The 19,278-nt window shown below is 40.9% G+C and overlaps 1 protein-coding gene across 2 annotated transcripts in view; it reads left to right on the forward strand.

The window, feature by feature from the left end:
- Positions 1 to 19,278, forward strand: part of disp1 (dispatched homolog 1 (Drosophila)) — a 90,083-nt gene that overhangs the window by 59,529 nt on the left and 11,276 nt on the right. For both annotated transcript variants that reach the window (XM_034580032.1, XM_034580033.1), the window contains one exon: positions 2,675 to 3,428. In XM_034580032.1, the coding sequence (XP_034435923.1) occupies positions 2,716 to 3,428 (713 nt within the window). In that variant the 5' untranslated portion in view covers positions 2,675 to 2,715. The remainder of the gene's footprint in view (positions 1 to 2,674; positions 3,429 to 19,278) is intronic.

The raw sequence follows: 19,278 nt of genomic DNA on the forward strand, positions 1-19,278 counted from the left end.
TTATAAATATTTATTTTACAGTAATTCATATGCTCTCTAATAACAATAAGGAACATATTTAGTGATAATGAAAACAGTCATGATTAGCAGCCCTACAGTTACTGTCTGTCTGTGGCCTTAAACACAGAGAAATTAACTGTCATGCCCAGATCAGGTGATGTGTTATTAGACAATAGACATCCATAACATTAACTGACAATTTCTCCAGACATTTTCATCATTAAAGATGATTTTAGATTATATTGATAACACAAAGCAAGAGTGGAGAGTTTGAACAAAAGGCCCTCGCTGGAATCTGGTCAAGGATGTTGCATTTGTGTGCTGTTTACATCTTAACCACTTTTCCACCGTGGTTATCCGATCACGCATTTCTCAAAATGTTCACCCAGCCTACTCCATCTTGAGCTTACATATTTTAGAGGCTTAACAGCTGATTATTTTCATGAGTTTTTACTCTACTAATTATTTTTGTCAAATAGCGAGTTATTTTCACAAGTGGTGACAAAAACGCATGTTCCCAGAGCACAGTGTGAGGTATTAAATGTTTCATTTATCCAACCATAAGTTTAACACTGAAACATATATAGTTTAGTGTCATATAGGAGATTTGAATCCACATTTGACAAGCTCAAGTTGACTTGTTGTGTTGACCTTTCTTTGTGGTTAGACTGTATCCACTTTGAATCGCTCACAGTTTTTATTCATGGTTTGAGTCCAGATGGAAGTTACGTTACAGTTGTGACTTGGTTTCGTCCAGTGTTCCAGAGTTTCTTCTTTTGTTGGTGTAATAATTAGGTTTGCTCTGGTCAGTGGTTAGAAAGTGGCACTGGTAAATCAGTTGACAGACTTTTTTTAGGGTTCGGTTCTTGGGTTCGTAGTTCCTGAAATGTCTGTGTCTTCGGGGCTCAGTCTAAGAGGTAACCAAGAATTAAGTGATCTGTTTTCTGGTTAATGGCCTAGTTCTCTATTGACTTGTTTTTTTCTTGGATGTTTAATGTGGATCTACAGACTTCTGCAGGGCCTCTATGCAGTGCGTGTCCTCGCTCGTGTGTTCCACCCTGTGCATCTGTAGGTCATGGGCTCTGCTCTAGCCCACCTCACCTCGACCCCACATTACCTGTGAAACACAACTCAGCTGCTTTTGATATGCATCAAGCACATCACAGCACAAAGCTGTTTTTTTTTCTCTCTCCTCTCTTTCTCCCAAGCTTCACTAGACTAGCCCACAGAATCTCATTTTGACATCACCGTCTCCTGTGAGCATTTTGTAGTTCAGACAAAAGCATCAGGGCTGAAACTGTAGCATAACATGAACCTTTTCTCACCCTGGAACCATTTCCAGGGCAGGACTGATTCATGCTTTGTTTACCTGCAGTATATGAACACTGCCTGTTCATGCTGGGCCCTTTTCATGCTGCGTAAATAATAGTGATCTGAAATCAGATAAGTTTCTTAAATGAAACTGTGGCAATTCAAGATGCCACCGGGGTCTCCCAACAACTCTCCCTGGTTCACCTGGAGTAGCTCTGTCGAGAGACCTCCACAGAAACATATCTAACTTTACTGAACTTTTTCTTCTTCTTCTTCTTCTTGCAAGACGACCGTACCATTTTTGCTGATGGCCCTATCACCATTGGTTTTCATTTAAACTGTATTAATTAAGCAGACCTCCTATTTGTAGATATATAATCATATTAATATCTTTACTTATAAAGTACTTCTCAAAACAAAGTCACAGAGTGCTTCACAGAAAAAAAACTATAAACAGTTAAAAATAACAAACAAATAAAAACACAGGAATTAAAAAAGCTAAAAACACTAAACGTGTGACAGAAGTTCAGGCATGACCACCTATCACAATAATAAAACTAGGTTATTGGGTAAAATCAGGGAACGCGGTACGATACAACTTTTTTTATTGCCTAAAATTAAATAAAGCTACTAACTCGGCCTGCGTGTTATAGATGTGTTTACGTCTATAACTTAATTAGTGTGTTTCCCAGTTATTTATGCCAACTACATATTAATGCTGTAATAAAGATTAATTTTATCTCAAGGCCGTCTCTGTCCTCCTCCCTCACCTGTTGCTCCTCATTCTGAGGACTGGTGGTTTTGAGTTTTAGAGAAAAAAAAGAGAATGTTGTTTTACATTGAAGTTTTGTTATTTATTATAGTGAATTACCAGATGAACAGATCCCACATGAACACAGCATTTTACCTACACTTCACCTTGGTGTTTCAGTCCAGTCATCTGTCCTCTTCTCATACATAATACTTTCTTCTTATCTTTTTGGGGATTGTGAGGAACATCTCTTCAGATCCTCCTTTATGAATTTTATGTTTGTGTATTGTATCAGTATCGAGGATATGTGTGTGAATAAGCTGTTCTTTTCATTTAATAGATATTGATCTGAAAAGAATGTATCCAAAAGATATATTTAACATTCAGAATTTAATTAAAATATTGTAATACTGTGTTTAAAGTAATGCACTAATCCTTTAAGTTTTCACTTTCTTCGTGAGAAGATTCATACAAACTTGTCTGCTAAGATGAAGCTACCACCAGTAGCCACTTTCTTTAGTTTAACATGGCATTAAGACTGGAAATGAGGGGTCATAGCAACATAAGCTTTGCCTAATGGTATTTCTCTTCACTTTTCTTCTTCCCTCCCAGAGGAGTGACAGTGTCCCTGCCAGGCCCGCTGGGAGAGGACCATGGCCCTGAGTGATGCGAGCGGAGACCCTCTGGCCTTCAGCAATGGAGGGCACCATCCTCTCAGCTCCAATGGCAATGCCCCTTCAAACACCAGTACACTTGTCAGCAACAGCCAGGACCCTCTCACAGCTGCCTGTAGTAGTGACTGTCTCTCCGCAGATGGAGATGAAGACGTTACAGTAAAGGACATAGCATCTAAAGTGCAGCAGAAGCAGCAGAGATCAGTAGTTGTCCAGAGAGCAAATAGGCTGAGCCAAAACGGCGGGACGGTCAAACAGAACGGCTCCCTGAAGAACCTTCCACCCTCCTCCACTGCCTCCTCTTCCTCCTCCTCCTCCTCCTCCGCCGCCGCCACAGACTCCCAGAAGCTGGCCGGCCGCCACCTTCCCTCCAGCCATTCCTCGTCCTCCTCCTCTCCTCCTCTCCAGCCCCCACCACTCTGCTGCCAGCACTGTCACTTCCACTCCGCCTTCTGCTGCCCCTGCGGACAGCAAGACTGCCCGCTCTTTCAGAATCCAAGCACAGGCACCGTCCCCGGCTCGGTACCCCAACCCGGGACCACTTCATCCTGCCCGTGCTGCGCCTCTGCCTGCACATACTCCCACCCCCACTCCCATCCTCCTCACTCATCCTCCCCTCTCTGTCTTCATCACCACCATCAGCAGCGATGGCAGGAGCACATCCAGAGTCATTCACATGCAACTGGAATCAGGTACGGGGAAGGGGAAGGAAGAGTCTTTGTGATGTGTGTGTCTGTGTATGTGTGGATGATTGTGTATTAAGCGCAAACACATCCCCAGTTTGGGCACCAGGGTCTCTCCCACAACCTGCTCCCCTGAGGGATCATGTTGGGCCTGAGACTCTGGAGGAGGTGGTAACAGCTCAGGACACAATATTTTGGTTTTATTTGAGTTATTTTACCAACAGTTTTTCCCAGATAGAGGCCTGATGCATAATTTAACCACTAGTGGATTACATGGTTTTCACTGCCATGTTAAAGGAATAACACCAAGTGATTATTGGAATATTAATGCTCATATACAGCTTAATGTCTTGACCTAATGGTTTTAACTTATATACATTTCATGTAACCTTACTCTGAGCAAGTTTTTTTCTGTTTTAAGTTAAAGTGTGTTTGATTTTTGTGCTTCAAATTGCAAAAAGCTGTTTTTTGTTTGAATCTCAAGCTGAAGCTCTAAATCAACTAATCAAGTGTTAATCTCTTGATTTTTGGGGGGGATTCAATAATTAAGAATTCATGTTTAAGCAAAAAAGCCAATGATGAAAAAAACATTTGAATAAGTCACTTTAGGCTCCAGCAAGTTATGATAGAGATTACGATTTTTTGATGGTTTGTAGACCATTGAAAGGGTCAGTAGAGCTCTTCCTCTTCACCTTGTTTAGTCTTTGATTCAGATTATTTCTGTTATTCAAATGAAGCCTGTGTCCTGAATTTCCCATGTTGGACACAGGCTTCTAGAATCATGTATAGTCCACTAACTGTGTGTGGAGATTGGAAGTAGGTAGGAGTTCAAGTTCTGACCTATGTGGTTGACAATGAGGACCCTGGTGTTGTTATACTGACGTTTTTGGGGACTTTTTACGGCTTGTGTGCTCAAACCTCCCGGCTGTCGGGATACAAACAGCCAAAGCAAAGTTTATCCACCAGATGAGAAAGGAGTTTTCCAAGTTTTTCTTCAAATTATGTGAAACCTGCAAGCAAAGCACACACACACACACACATGTATACACATGTGGCGACCATCCCTTCTCCGGTCGAAAGCGAATGTTAGCATTGAACTCACTGGTTGGCTAACTCCTCTTTCTTTCCTCAACTGATCCATATTTAGTGAGTTTCTCTTTTACTCCAAAACCACAGGCCTTCCACCGCATTTGAAACTGGAACCATTTAATGCCTTGCATAACCATTTGCATAATCCTGTATTTACCATCTCCACGGAGCAGGGGTGCAGGAGGTGAAAGCTTTGCAGCAGTAATTATTTACTCATGTCAGCCCCTTTTTTTTCGGTAGCGGCGCGTTGTGGGGAATCTGAGAGATGAGACTTTATTTCTCCTCATTTACCCGACGTGGAATTTTCCTGAGTCAAATTAAGTCGGATCTCCCCTCATAACCATTTCATTAGACAGAGGGGCATTGTGGGTGGCACTGAAAGATGAGGTTTGTGTAGCCACAGTGGGTATGTTCACCAAACCTGGTGTGCACACATTAAACCCTGGGTGGGCAGAGAGAGGCAAAACAGTATTGTGTTGCAGGCATCTTCTCCTGGCCCTCCACTACTCAGTTTTTTTTTTCTTTCTCAGATTTTCCTCTTACTCTATTAACACTCATTCTTTCTTAATTTCCCCCTCTCTCTCTCTCTCAGTCTGTCCCTCCCTCCTCCGTCTCTTGTTCCACATGAGAATGGAGAGCAGATGTGGCGTGGGATGTATGCGTCTCTAATGTTGAACTGCTCTCTTATTTACCAAACAGGTCGCTCTTGTTCAGCAATGACAGGTTTGAATTACAGGGCCTGGGTTTGCTCCAAGACCTCCCCAACTCCCCCCTTTCCGTGTGTGTGTGTGTGTGTGTGTGTGTGTGTGTGTGTGTGTGTGTGTGTGTGTGTGTGTGTGTGTGTGTGTGTGTGTGTGTGTGTGTGTGTGTGTGTGTGTGTGTGTCAGATGCTGAGATTAGACATATAGGAAACAATATACCTGCCTTGGTTGTGTAGTTTTGCCCTGAACCCAGACATGAACAAAAAAAACCTTCAGACCTTGTCTCCTTTTTTTTCCAGTCCACCGCCCCTGAACTGACGGCTGCTGGAGTTTGCTATTTAAATATACCTTACACAGACTCACACACACACAAACCATGGTCTTCTATATTCCTAATACCCCTGATAATTTGAGGGTATAGAGTCAGACAAGATGGTGTCAGATATCGGTTTGATCTGCCTCAGGGCTGTGATTTGCCAGATTAGCCGTAGGATTACTTCTGTGATCACAGCACACTTATGTCTCATGCACACACACACACACAGTAATAAGTTGTAACATTAGCTCTTCGGGGAGACCTTTTTATGTGTGTTTCACAACAGGGGGATTTTTATGCCTACTGTTCTCAGCTTCGCAAAACATTAATCCATTTACCAAGATTAGCTCATTCTTTAGCTTCCTTGATTTTCTATTTTGAGAACGATCAAAAGCCTTCAAGCCTCAAGAAAAGGTGAGGAACAACTCAGCAGTTTCTGTTAGGTGTCTAAAGAATTCAGTGATCCATCGTATATGCGTCGCTCTTTCTCTCTCTCTCTCTCTCTCTCTCTCTCTCTCTCTCTCTCTCTCTCTCTCTCTCTCTCTCACTGGGTCTGTTAAAGGCATTAGGAACATGTCTGTGTCTCTGCTGTAAGATTAGCTCTCACAGCCATTTCATGTGTATTATTTAAGATTTGAAGGGGGGTGTCCTTGACATGTCAGCTGTCTGGGTCAGGTCAGTGAGCCGTCAGGTTTTAAAAGCCTCAGGTGAAAGCCTTTAAGCTAGTGTGGAAATGGCTGGACCCCAGTTGTGCCACTGAATGTGTTGCCACTCATAAGCTCTGAGTTTCAACACTCGTTGGAGTAAAAGTAAAATTTAGCACCCAGCTATTTAGGGGTTAGTTTTCTGATTCAACTTTTTGGAAGTCAACCAGTCGCTGCTGTTGAGCAAAAGCTCAGAGTGTGCAATCCAGACTTATTAATCTGGAGTTAAGTACACACACTTAGACCAGAGCTACAGTTTCAAGACTGTACTTGGGGATTAAAGTGCACACTTTTCAAAATGTAATTATGCGTAGCTTCAGGGCACATGAGGTTCAGCTAACCTGCTTCTACCTGCACCGATGACCCCACAACAGCCACCAAACCGCTCACTGCCACTCAACCATCCAGGGTCACGTCGAATATTTAACCTCACTCATTGCTCTCCTGGAGCGAAATGTTTCTGCCCTCCTCACCGATACCTCTTGCTGCGCCTCTAGTTGTTTATGGCAACCACAAAGTTTGGTTTATATTCATGTCTTGTCAGATAGCGAGAATTCCTGTGTCTCACTCCCACCGACGCTGCCTCAGGAAAGGTCAGCTTTTATTATCTTGAGCAAGTTAGAGTGGTGTATTTGTAGGCTGCAGGTGGTTTGGTTGCTATGACATGGGAGAAACTGTATGAAAACATGACAAGTCCAAAGTGCTGAGCAGTTCATCATGTGTAATTTAGCAACTTTTTATCATCTGGATGGGGCCAAATACTTTTGGTGGACGATGTGTCTGCACCTTCCAGAGCTTCATGTACTGCAAAGCCTTTTATTGTTTATTTCTTTGTTGTTTACACCAAAATACGAATCTCTAGATTTTTCTTTACATACTTTTTGTCTTATATTCTTTCTTTCTACCCTTACCACCCTTCTTCTCTGTGCCTCAATCCCTTGCTCTCTGTCAGACAAGCAGTATCTGAAAGTGATCTGCGTGCTCTGTATTTTAGGGTGTCAACTTGACAAGGCTTTGCACATTATCAAGAATAATAACTGTATGCAAGGCCTTTGAGGCGGTGTATTGTCTGGTATTTCGGTCGTCTGGACAAAATAAGGCCTTCTGGTTCTTATTGATGAGATTTACATTGCTTCTCTTCAGAGCTACATTTCCATTGAAAACCTATGTGAGTGCTGTGGGTCTCCCTTTATGTGAGTCCACTGTTGAGTTTAAAGGTGTTGATTTACCAAAATGTTCATTAGGATTTATTAATAATAATAGTAATAATAATAACTTTGTACATTTCAACACAAAGTAGAAAGTGCCTCAGAACAGAAAACAAATGATCAGAGTGCCTAGAGAATAAAGGTAATAGTAATACTAATAGACATAAAAGAACAGAAATAACCTGGCACCCAAGTAAATTCAAGAACATGCCTCCTGAAAAAGCTTTTAGCTGAGACTTAAAAGAAGACTTCATCTCAGACAGCCTCATTTCCCTGCAAAAATCTTGTTATTTTGCAATAATCTGTTAGATTGAAGTGTCATTATTTGATTCAAGTGCAGCAATATCTAGTTTTGTTTCTATATACTAGGTTATGTTTGTAACTGCAATAGGAATTTCAGTCGTTTTTAATGTAAGCACACAGAAAACAAATAGTTTTTTGAAGCTCGTATAAAGGCTAATTCTGAAGATCTGCAATAATGTGAGTGAGTGTTGACACACAAATTGGTGTAGTTAATAAGACATATGAGCAGACAAACCTGCAGGCTTTGTGAAGGGCAACACTCTAAGTGTGGAGTTTTTTTTACAAATGCAGTATACACACATACAAACAAACTCACACTCTGTTTGGAATTCCCTCTGACACTGAAACTATTCTGTGTTGAACAGGGATTTCGCTTCATGCATTCCTCTACACAGGACCCACAGAAGCAGGTCAGAAAGAGCTTTTTCTTCCCTCAGGGAACCGTTCATCACCAGCTTTGACAGTTAAAGACTTTAACATGAATATTTTAAGCATTTAGCTCAGTTTCTGCTTCAGAGCAGATAATGAGTGTAGCAGTAACATAAGCTGCTGTACTCGTCATTATTTGTCTGTCACTGCAGGGAGATCACAGAACTGAATAAATTACAAGAAAAAGGGACATTTAAAACAAGAATAATAATGTGAAAGCACAGGAAAAGTATATGTCGGAGCAGGTGATGGAGGTGCATCTCAAAGAGACACCTCTGCTGGTTGTAAAATAGGGATAATATGTGACCCTGAGGGCCCCTTCACCTTCACAGTTAATCTGCAAGGAGAGAAACGAGCAGTCTGGGTGTCTTAAAAGCTTGTTTCTTGTCCTTTTACTCTGTTGTTTGTTGCCTCTTTATATGCAGAAAATACTCTGCCTATGTGTCAAGTTACACTTTCTTAAACTCACCTGAGAAGATGAGATTGTGTTTGGAAAGAGTGTGTATGCACGGTTTATATTGTGTGGCCCCTGGGGTTTGTGTGAATGCTCTGTTAGACATCCTGTGTCTAATCCCCTCTGTGCTGCAGCAGAACACAGACAGCTACAAGGTTAGGGCAGGATAAATGTGTGATGCATACAAACACTCAGTGCAAAACAAAGATACACAGCACAGGGTTGATTGTACTTTCCATATTTTATATTTAAATTGAATAATTGAAGACTAACTAGCAGTCTACACCCAATAACCCATAATGACAAAGTGAAAAGTGATTTTTGCAAATATGATAAAAAATATTAAATTTATATAATTACTATTTACCAAAGTGTTCTGTCCCTTGTCTATGGCACTTCAAGTAGTGGTCAGTTGTATCCTGTTAGCCTTAAAAGTCTTGAGATGCATCCAGGACAGTGGGTGAACAGTGATAGGTGGGTCTCTTTCTCATGTCAACTGTCTGCTAAAACTGAGTTAATGAAAACCCAATGATCACTCTACATGCACACTAATATGTTTAAGTTTTAAAATGCTGCACTTTTTAATGTTTATGCCTCATCAATACTCCAGAGTTTTGGAACCCCCCAGTCACTTCCTGATTGGGTTTTATCAGTCACAACATATCCTTACCTAATTTGTCACATTCCTACGACATGACCCTTTTCCATAAGAAAACAAATGGCATCAATCTAACTGACCAACAGTGGTGAATGCAACATGGTTAAAAAGTGTGACCAACCTTGTTGCTAGCAACTGTTGTGAAGGTAAATCCAGCATATTTCTATAACACACACATGTCCAGTGTACATGAATGGCAATAATAACAATAATAATAAATTGGATTTATACGACACCTTTGAAGGACACTTTACAAAGTTTAAACATTACTAAAACAAATACATAAAATATATGAATTTATGATATACTAACTTAGGGGCTAAATGAGAAATATCAGTTTATTTTTTTATAAATTTGCAGAGAATTCTTAAACATGTTTTCACTTTGTCACAAAGGGGTTTTTGAGCAAAGATAAATATTAATTAAAAATTGAATTTACAACATGAGAGAATGCATAAAACGTGACTGGGTCTAAATACTAAAATAGTCTTTTTCATCTCTGTGTAGCTCTCTTACACCACGCTCAGTCGTACGCTACAGTTCCTGTGTATGAGGCAAAGCCCATAAAGATAGCCGTCCCAGATCAAAGTCCCGTGCTCTCCAATAAAGAATGATCAAAGCCCCTATTGAGCACAGCGTTGTCATAACTTCTCATAAGCTGGCCGAGCAGCTCGCCAGGCCTCAGCTGGATAAAGATGACTTGTTGCTGCTGCCTGGTTAAGATTATTACACTGTGAAGGGGATACACCACTACATGTATCCAGACTGGCAACATGTAGTAGACTTTGTGAAACTTAGTTCTCTTTGCATGGGCTATACAGTGAAGAGTAGCTCGATAAATGTTTAACTGACTGTTTGTGCTGAGCTGTACTAAATTGTAACTAAGGGACATTATCCGTAATATACAATAAAACGAATATATATTCAGGTTAAAATATTGTGTCAAATAGTATAGGTGATTGTCTGAAACCTCTCTAACTGGTTGTTAGCAATGGCCATTTTACTGTTGATGAGTTGTTCAGTTACAGAACCAAAGTCCAATAGTAAAATAACATTTCAAGTGTTCGTTGTAACTCCTGAAGTGTTGTGCTTTCCCTTTAAGAGCAGCGAGGTTCGGTGCGTTTGTCCTAAACAGGAGTTGTTTGTTGCTGTGGCGGCAGAAGGCTCACAGATAAAAAGAGCAGTGGCCACTTGGGGAAAAAAAGTGACCTGGTGCGAACAAGCCTTTACTCTTCTTCCAAATCAACCGACCGAAAACATCGTCACCACTCACCAAAATAACTGAACCCGCAGTGCCACATGTAAATCAATTAGTGAGTGTAATAGCAGCATAGTCAGTGAACCTGCTTTTTTATTTAATTTCAGTTATTTTGCTATGGTATGACTATATACATTATAAATAGTGTTAATGAGAAACAGAATAAATTGTAGGCATACTTAGCAATTGTGCTAACAGAGGAAAGTTTGTGGATAAAACATTCGGACTCTGAAAAACTGAAATAAAATGAATTGTATGACCAAATACAATATATTTAAGCAAAATATTGGATACAGTCTATTGAAATTATTTATTTTCCTCTGCAAGTGTCTTGGATTTCTTCTTTGCTTTTATTTCCTTTCTCTTAGAATAATGTTTGTTTTCATGTGGGACACGTTGGCGTTGGTAGTACTACTGCAGGTCTGTACAGGACTCCTAATAAGCCGTTTTAAGACATGAACTCCGCACAATGTTCCCACAAAGGGGTCCGGGCATTCTCCGGAGTTTGCCACACAGCAGGAGCTTTTCTGCTCAGACACGTTCACAACCACACATAAATCTCTGGAGCGTTCAGGTGAGGGGGTGGTGCAGCAGGCAGAGACAGGGTGATAATATTAATTCCGCTGCAGAGATCACATGTTTTAGTTTACAGCACATTGACACCGGCATGTCTGTTGTGCATAAAGAAACCCCTTGAATACACTCATTCACAGTGAATCCTGCAGAAGATCTCCTGCTGTGTTTCAAAATAGGCTCATTCTGATATTCTGTGGAGTTTTTCACTAGAGGGCTGGGCGGAGAAAGTCCGGTAAAAGTCTGGAGCCTCTCACTCTGACATACAGCCTCTCCGGAGAATGTCTAGAGATTTTCCAGAGTTCAGTGCATGTGCATTGGCAAATAATACATTGTTTTGAAAGCTGCGAGTCTTCTGATTCTATCTGTGCAAAGTGTTTTAACATCCCCGTATCACTGTAACAGCTGTTGGCATAGAATTAGTTCAGACTTGTGGCTGCGGCTCCAAACTGTTTTCCACACAAAAGGTTCAACTTCAGGCTTTATGTTTCCTTTTTATGCCAAGAAAAATGGGTGAGGCAAAACAAACCTGTCATGTTTGTGACTCTGTAGATTTGGTTCATTATCTTTCTCTAACTCTTAAAATGTACTGACTTTTCAAAGGAGACCAGCATTGTATTTTAGGTACTTTAGTTTCTGGCTTGTGCACAAAACTGTGGGTTTGTTTAAGGGTTAAAACAAACTGAGGGGGTTGATTATAGACCAGCACAACATTTAAAGTGGTTCAGAGTGACATATTGCTTCAAAGGGATCATTAGGTTCAGTTCAAGTTCAGCTTAAATTCACTTAACAAAAGTTTGGCTTTTAATATTTAGGTAGAACCTGTTCTAAATCAACATTGTATCACTTGGACTTCACTCTAATGTAGCACATGCAGCAGATTGGAGCAGCCGTTTTTTCAAAAACAAAAGTCGAGTTTGAATAAATGAGAACTGGCACTTTATTCATTCAAACTGGTGTGATTGCAGTCCATAGACCATACCACAGGTGGCCGGACAGAGTTTTAAAGACTAATTATGCTCACACGGAACTTTTCACATTTGTTGTCACAGACTAAGGCAACACTTTGTTGACAAAAGTTGTTGATTAACAGTCTCATTGTTTCCTGTCATTTTTCTGACTATGACAAATCACCAAAACTCCACATGATGCTAGATCTTTTGTAGCCATAATTATAAGATCAGCATGGCTTTGTTCTCAAGTGTCCCCCTTGATTTCTATTAATGAGTGATCATTTTTACAATGCCCTCTGCTAGACCTTAACACAAACTACTTGAAATGATCTAATTTGTTCTTAAAGGGATAATTTACAGAAAGATTCAAATTCACTCATTATCTTCACACCACTGTGCAGATGAAGGGTTGGGTGAAGTGTCTGAGTCATTCTTCTGTGAACTATCCCTTCAAACTTAAAATTTCAAAAGGTAAATGCATTTTCAAATGTTTCAAATGTATCCAATAAATGAATTTAATTTGAATGTAAAAGGCCACTTGAAGAGCAGTTTTTGCTTAATCCTGCTCACAATCAAACAAACGCAGACAAAAACAAAAACCCTTTGGCAGAGGTAGATTAATAGTTGTCATTGCATTTGTTACCAGAATTGTTTGGGCATATTTATTCCTTCCTAATGGAATATAAAGTATATACTATAAATAATAGATATTAGTATTTATATAATAAGATTTATTTATGACCATTATATTCATAGTACTGGCAACACAAATTTTTTCAGATAAACAACACTTTGTGAACTTTTACTTGGAATTTTCCAGACACCTCCATTACCAACACAGACACACACCTTCCTAACAAATGCACACACACATACACAGTCTATCCCTACTCACAGGAGTAGGGATAGACAGGTTTTGACTCAACCATCATCATTAAGTCTTCTGGCCTCTGGGCCTCAGCTGTCGCCAGGTCTCCTGAAATCATCTTGGTCAAAATAGTGTCTAATTTCATCTTTGTTCCATTTCATCTTCATGAGATACAGTTGATCTTTAAGTTGCTATTGATAAATGAGGCTGGAGCGACAGGCACAGCTGCACCAGGCATCTTTTTATCATCAGACAAGTCTGAGATGTCACAGCTCCAAAAGCAGAAAAGCAAACAACATAAAAATCCTACCATACAAAAGGTTAGCAAATGATCGAAGAGGGAGTGCCAGAGAAAAGGAAAGAGAAGAAGCGTTGACCCCTGCAGCTATAACGCCCTCAGATGGCCCATAGTCAGACAAAGCAAGGACAAGTAAAAGCACAGAGGAAAAGAGATTGATGGTGTGCGATGAGGTAATAACAGAGGAAGAAAAGCGGTGCAGGAAAATCTGCCTTTTCTTTCCCTACTTTGTTAATGAATGACATCAAAAGAAGCGTCAGACTGAAGCTACAGGCTGCCATTGAGTGAACATGAGATCATATGTCAACACAGGAAGGTGGAATTAGCGATTGAAGGGAATTTGTGGCAACACAATCCAAGTATGATGACAGTAATGTGTTTGTTATTATGGCTCCTATGGACTTTATTTTAATTAAGACAGTGACTGTGACAGTGAGGTTCAAGTGATGATTTTTAGCTTTGAAGTTGTGATAGTGTGTTGGTTGTGTGGCCAAGGACTCATATCCTGTTTTGCCTTCGGAACAGTGTATTCAAAGTACTACAGGGTTCATTGCTCTTTGTCTTTTTTTTTTTATATTGTGACTTAAAATTCAACTCATGCTGAACAACTAAGTTGCCAAAGCTCAAAATGTATGTGCTCAAATTGTACGGTCCGATCATCAAGCCAAGCTCCTTGACCCATCGACTCCTCCAGACTGCCAATTGTCAAGGAAAAAGAAGTTGATTTGCTTTCAAAACTACAGGAAAAACCTGCTGCCTTGTCCATATGTGCCATTCTGTGTGCCAAAATGTAAATATATCTTTTTTTAAAAGATTTCACAGTTCTCTCTGGTATGTCTGTCGTGATAAGAGGAGGAAACATCAAACAGGCAGGAATGATGTTGCCACAGCTCAACCAATCTGGCTTTTCTGTCTATATGACGCAGCATGTCGCTATGTCCCAAAAGCCACTGGGTTTGAGGGATCGTCAGATATTCAACTAACTGTCCGGCGCACCTGATCGCCCCTCCCGTTCCCCTGTGCACTGCACAACACACAACAAACTCACGCGTCTCAGAAATAGGGCCAAAAACATGCTTAACTTGTATTCAGCCTAAGACTTGTTACTTACACATGTCACTGTCTAAATTGTCTCTCAAATGAGACATGGTGACTTTGCCTAGACACGTGTCTTTGTCTTTTATGCAAATGCCTCATCTTGTTTTAATACAGTGTCTTGGCTTCAACAGAGGAACAAACTGCCTCAAATAAATGGGCTTTTTATCAGTGCAAGACATTTCTCTTTCTGTGGTGTCGGTCATGTAGTTCTCTTGTTTTTGTTCCTGTCACTGTGACCATGTTCAGTCAGATCTCCTGCTCTGTGGTCACTGCTCTGCAGGTCTTGTTGCACTTCTTTTTTGCCCCGTGGGAGGAAGTTAAAGGGTCGTCGGTGCAGCGACAGGTGTAAAGCATTGGTTCCACCTCTGGAGGTCTAAGAAAGCCCACTGCTCTCACTGACCACACATAACCATTTCTGGCTGACATGCTTACAGTTGCACTGAACCATGCAGCGTGAGGTTGGCAGGTTAAGAAGGATTTCGGGATTCAGATTTTCTGCGCACGCACTTCCATTCTTCTGGAACGAAGATTCCTTCTGGCACTTTTCTCCTTTTACAGACAGTCTTTTTTTTCTTCTTTTCTGCTGTAATTATGGATTTTGATAGCACAGGATCCAAAATGAGGTACCCCCCTTTTCAATCCTTGCCTGAGCACAACGCTGGATCTGTGAGCTCCCGTAAAGATGAGACTTGGAAGAGCCCTAATACAGACGTCATGCTGACTGACAGCTTGTAACTATTGGCTAGCTCAAGTCCTCCTGCCTGTATGTCTGGAATTTGTGCGCACCCGTATTTCATCTCCAAGAATTCAGGGGAATGGCAGGTGCAACCAGAAAAGGCCATGCTCACCACCTATGCCGCCATCGAAAAAAAACGTCCTCCCACACATGAAGACACGTACACAACCATTTCTCACTGCTGAAGAATATAAATATGAGTAGATTAGATTGATAACTGTGAAATTTATCAGCAACTGTTTTTCACACAGAAACACAAAGTTTCAGCTACAGATATCCTTTTTTTTTCTGAAGTGCTCATAATGTGACCTGTCCAGGGTGAGCCCCGCCTCTCGCCCAGTGTCAGCTGGGATTGGCTCCAGCCCCCCCCACAATCTTTGAAAAATGATAAGATGTTCTATTTTTGACATTTTATAAATTAACTCACTAATTGTAAAAAAAATTCTGGGAGCATCAAATGACTCAAACATTTAGATTTTCAGGCCATACATCCTCTGTGGCAGCCGGACATAAAATCTTTGTGTTTTCATCATATCTTCACAAATGCCATGACACATGCTTACCACATTAGGCATGTGTTTGATTATGGAAACCTATATAGAAGCTTGTGGTTTCTCCTCACAGTCACATGCAGCATCTAGACATGGCTGGTGTATGAAAATGTACCCATGCTCATACATAATGTTGCATGTACACAGGGATGAGTAACAGAATCTCCTGAACTCACTGGTTATTGCACTTTAGCTCTGGTTGTGTTTCCCTCCATGTGATAATGAGTGTCCCCAGCTGACCTCCATTTAAACTCTGTTTGAACAGCACTGGCCTGATCCAGTGTTTATTGGAGGCCTGTTGGAAACACGATGCCCTGTGAATCACACTGTGTCGCTGCTGAAGCTAATGCGTCAGGTCCTCCTGTAACTTATTACCAACACTGATCCCTGATTCGTGATGCAACAGTGGCCTTAAGTTTCGAGATATTTGATTTAAGATTTCTTTACTTTTTTTTTATTTATAAGGTTTTGGGGAGGTTTATTAGAGAAAATATTAAAGGCTTATTTGTATCTGTGATATATATAAATTTAATGTGAAAGACTGTGTACATAATTACTTTAAGAGTGATGGAACTACACATCCCAGAAACCATTGTGAATGATCCCTTTCCAATGACTCCAATTAGTATAGTGTTGCGATATATTATGGTCTGTATCTTGTATGTAGGTATATAGCATTTAGTAACCTGGTAAAGTCATGCTGAATGATCCGATCGTATAGCCGACATAATTTGTGGTAAACATTTCCATGGTAACAACGAGCTCCACCAATCAAATGCGTCACTATTACACCTAAGATTGTGTGTGTGTGTGTGTGTGTGTGTGTGTGTGTGTGTGTGTGTGTGTGTGTGTGTGTGTGTGTGTGTGTGTGTGTGTGTGTGTGTGTGTGTGTGTGTGTGTGTGTGTGTGTGTGTGTGTGTACACACATATATACACACACATATATATATATATATATATATACTCAAACTTTAACTGCTCTCATTCAGACATTGGGTTTAATTATTGAACTGCTTGTTTCACACACCATTAGCTCTGCTGTGGTTTAATCCTTTACCCCTGTGGGTCTATTTAATATTTACAGTCTTATTAATGTCATCCTGCTGCACACACAGGCTCACTTTGGGGGATTGTTAATATCCCTCTCAGTATCTGCTTTTTCCACAAGAGACTTTGTGTAAGCACACACACACACACACACACACACACACACACACACACACACACACACACACACACAGGCCTACTTATCAAGCACAGTCCAGTGTTTTTCTACCCTAACTAGTCTCATGATGTCATTTGTACGGGAGCGCTGGTAGCCCGGGCCTATTTCACGGCTAGGTCGAGCCTCTAATTGTGTGCAGCGTTCCAGCGAGGCACTAATCAGGGTGAGGCAGGCCCAGCAGCCTGACGCTTGACACTAATTGCTCCTGCTCAGACCTGAAGGCCTTGTTCATGAAATATTTACCCACCCATCTGTTGACAGTTAACCCCCGCCTCGTCTCTGATCCTTCGCCCGCACCCCCCCTGGTACAGATACAGACGCTCATGTTCAATAACAAGCACACACAAAGACAGCCAAGTATGGTCACGTTTATTTGCATCACAGACACAGACATCTACATCAATATCTTATGTTAACTGAAAACATCACATACTTATACATACACTTATACTGCTACTACACTGTGCGTGTACAAGCATCCCACCCCCTATATCACACATACAGTAAATAATCTTCTCTCACACATCTATTTGCACACATATCCTTGGTCCCTATATTTAATTTTGTACATGTCATGCACAATAATCCTGCCATTAGTTCCATGAGCTAGGTCTATTGGTGTCCGGGTCACAAGGTTTGTTTCTGACTGTACAATGTCAGTCTTGTGTCAGTTCCGATTGAAAGATGATCTGTTTAACCGAAACACAACAGAGTGAATAAACAGAAACAATTCAAGCAGATACCGATGCTTTAAAAAAAATTGTGACTGGGCCAAACACCTTTTTTTTTTCAGGTTTTCTTTCTTCTGTTAGAATTTCACAAACTTCGAATCGGGTTGTCTTGTACAGCTAAAGACTTAAACATGCTTCAAGCAGGGTGCTTGTTATATTTTTGAACAGGGTCTCAGGAAGTATTCACACCTGTTATATTGTTTAACATGGTTTCACATTGTAGTTTAGGGAGCAAACCATCGTAGTTTGATCCGGACTGAGACCACCAACTCTGACTACATATTGTCATTTTGCTTTTATACAAACCGGTACAACAGTGTGAAACTGTGAGAGGAGACCCCATGTGTTAGATTCATCAAGTATCCCCTCTCTCTATAGTTAGGTTGTTCAAGTCTGGCTGCTCAAAACAGCTGTAAACACTATTGCCTTTAGAGACTGTAAGGAAATACCAATGCCAAAACCATTCTCTGCCTCATTAATGTACTGTACATCTCCCACACCATTTTGGAATTGACCAAAGATTTCACCACATCTTTCCCCAGCACTGCGCAGCTTGTAGGGCCTGTAAGCAGACACACGTACACATGGTTTACTCTCAATCACACTCAGTCCCAAGTGCTTCTCTGTTTCTCTCCTCTGTCAGCGCAGCGCTGAGTGAGCGGCTGGTGGTCTGTGTTTACCTTATTAATTAGCCCAGTGATCCAGAAACACTCTCCCTCTGGTAAATAGAATAACACTGAAAGGTTAGTCAGGGCCCGGAGGAGAGGGTAAAGAAAATAAGTGAGGGCAGGAGGCTGGGAAAGGAAGAGAGAGCGAGGTAGAGAGACTTGGATAGAAAGAGAGGGAGGGAGTGTGCCAGCATTTTAAGTTTGCTTTTGAGCCGTCATGAGTGGAAGTGATCAGAGTCGGGGAGGAAACCTGACGCGCTGGGTTGTCATGTTGCAGAATTTAGAACCTCTGTGATCATCAGTCAACACCATGTCTTTCTTCTTCAACCACACTACCACCTGGCCTTTTCTTTACCCCCTTCTTTTATATTTGAATCTTTGATGCGCTGTAATGGTGAATCCTTTCTTTCCTGCTTTTTGTAGACAACCGACAGATTGAGGCTAAAATCAAAATCTGAGGAACAGAGATTGATCTCAGCTTGATAAATCTTAAATTAATCCCCTAAAATTGCTATGAAAAGATCACCTGAGTTTTGCGAGGAACAGGATAAATTATTACTGTTGACTGGACGGATTCTTGATCTGTCTCACCTTTGTCGTTTTAAGAGTCTGGGCCCTAATGGCGGGCTCAGGTATGCTACGCATCTTTCCAGTTGGCTGAAGTGGATGCAAATGGGAGCAGCGCAGACCAAAATTTAAAACAGGCCTTTAGTAGACAAATAGATATGCCTGAGAGCACTGTTATGAATCCATTCCAACTATTTCCAATAACTCGGCTCCTCCATTTCGGGCCACATAACTGTCCTGAGGTTCAAGGCCATACATGGAAAGCCGAGAGAGAGAGTGCAGTGAAAAGAATTACATTAGCAATACAGAGTTTTCCCTTGGTTACTAGTTCAAAGAAGGGCGGGGGAAATGTGTTTTTGATTTAGCATTGTTGGTTTAAACCAGGTTAAAGGTCACTTTAAAAGTCCGCCTCACAGAAAAACAGTTTTTTTAAACTCATGAATAATTTATTGTGTTGTAGCACACAAGTCT

The sequence above is a fragment of the Hippoglossus hippoglossus genome, chromosome 24, assembly GCF_009819705.1.
Source record: "Hippoglossus hippoglossus isolate fHipHip1 chromosome 24, fHipHip1.pri, whole genome shotgun sequence".
Taxonomy (NCBI): domain Eukaryota; kingdom Metazoa; phylum Chordata; class Actinopteri; order Pleuronectiformes; family Pleuronectidae; genus Hippoglossus; species Hippoglossus hippoglossus.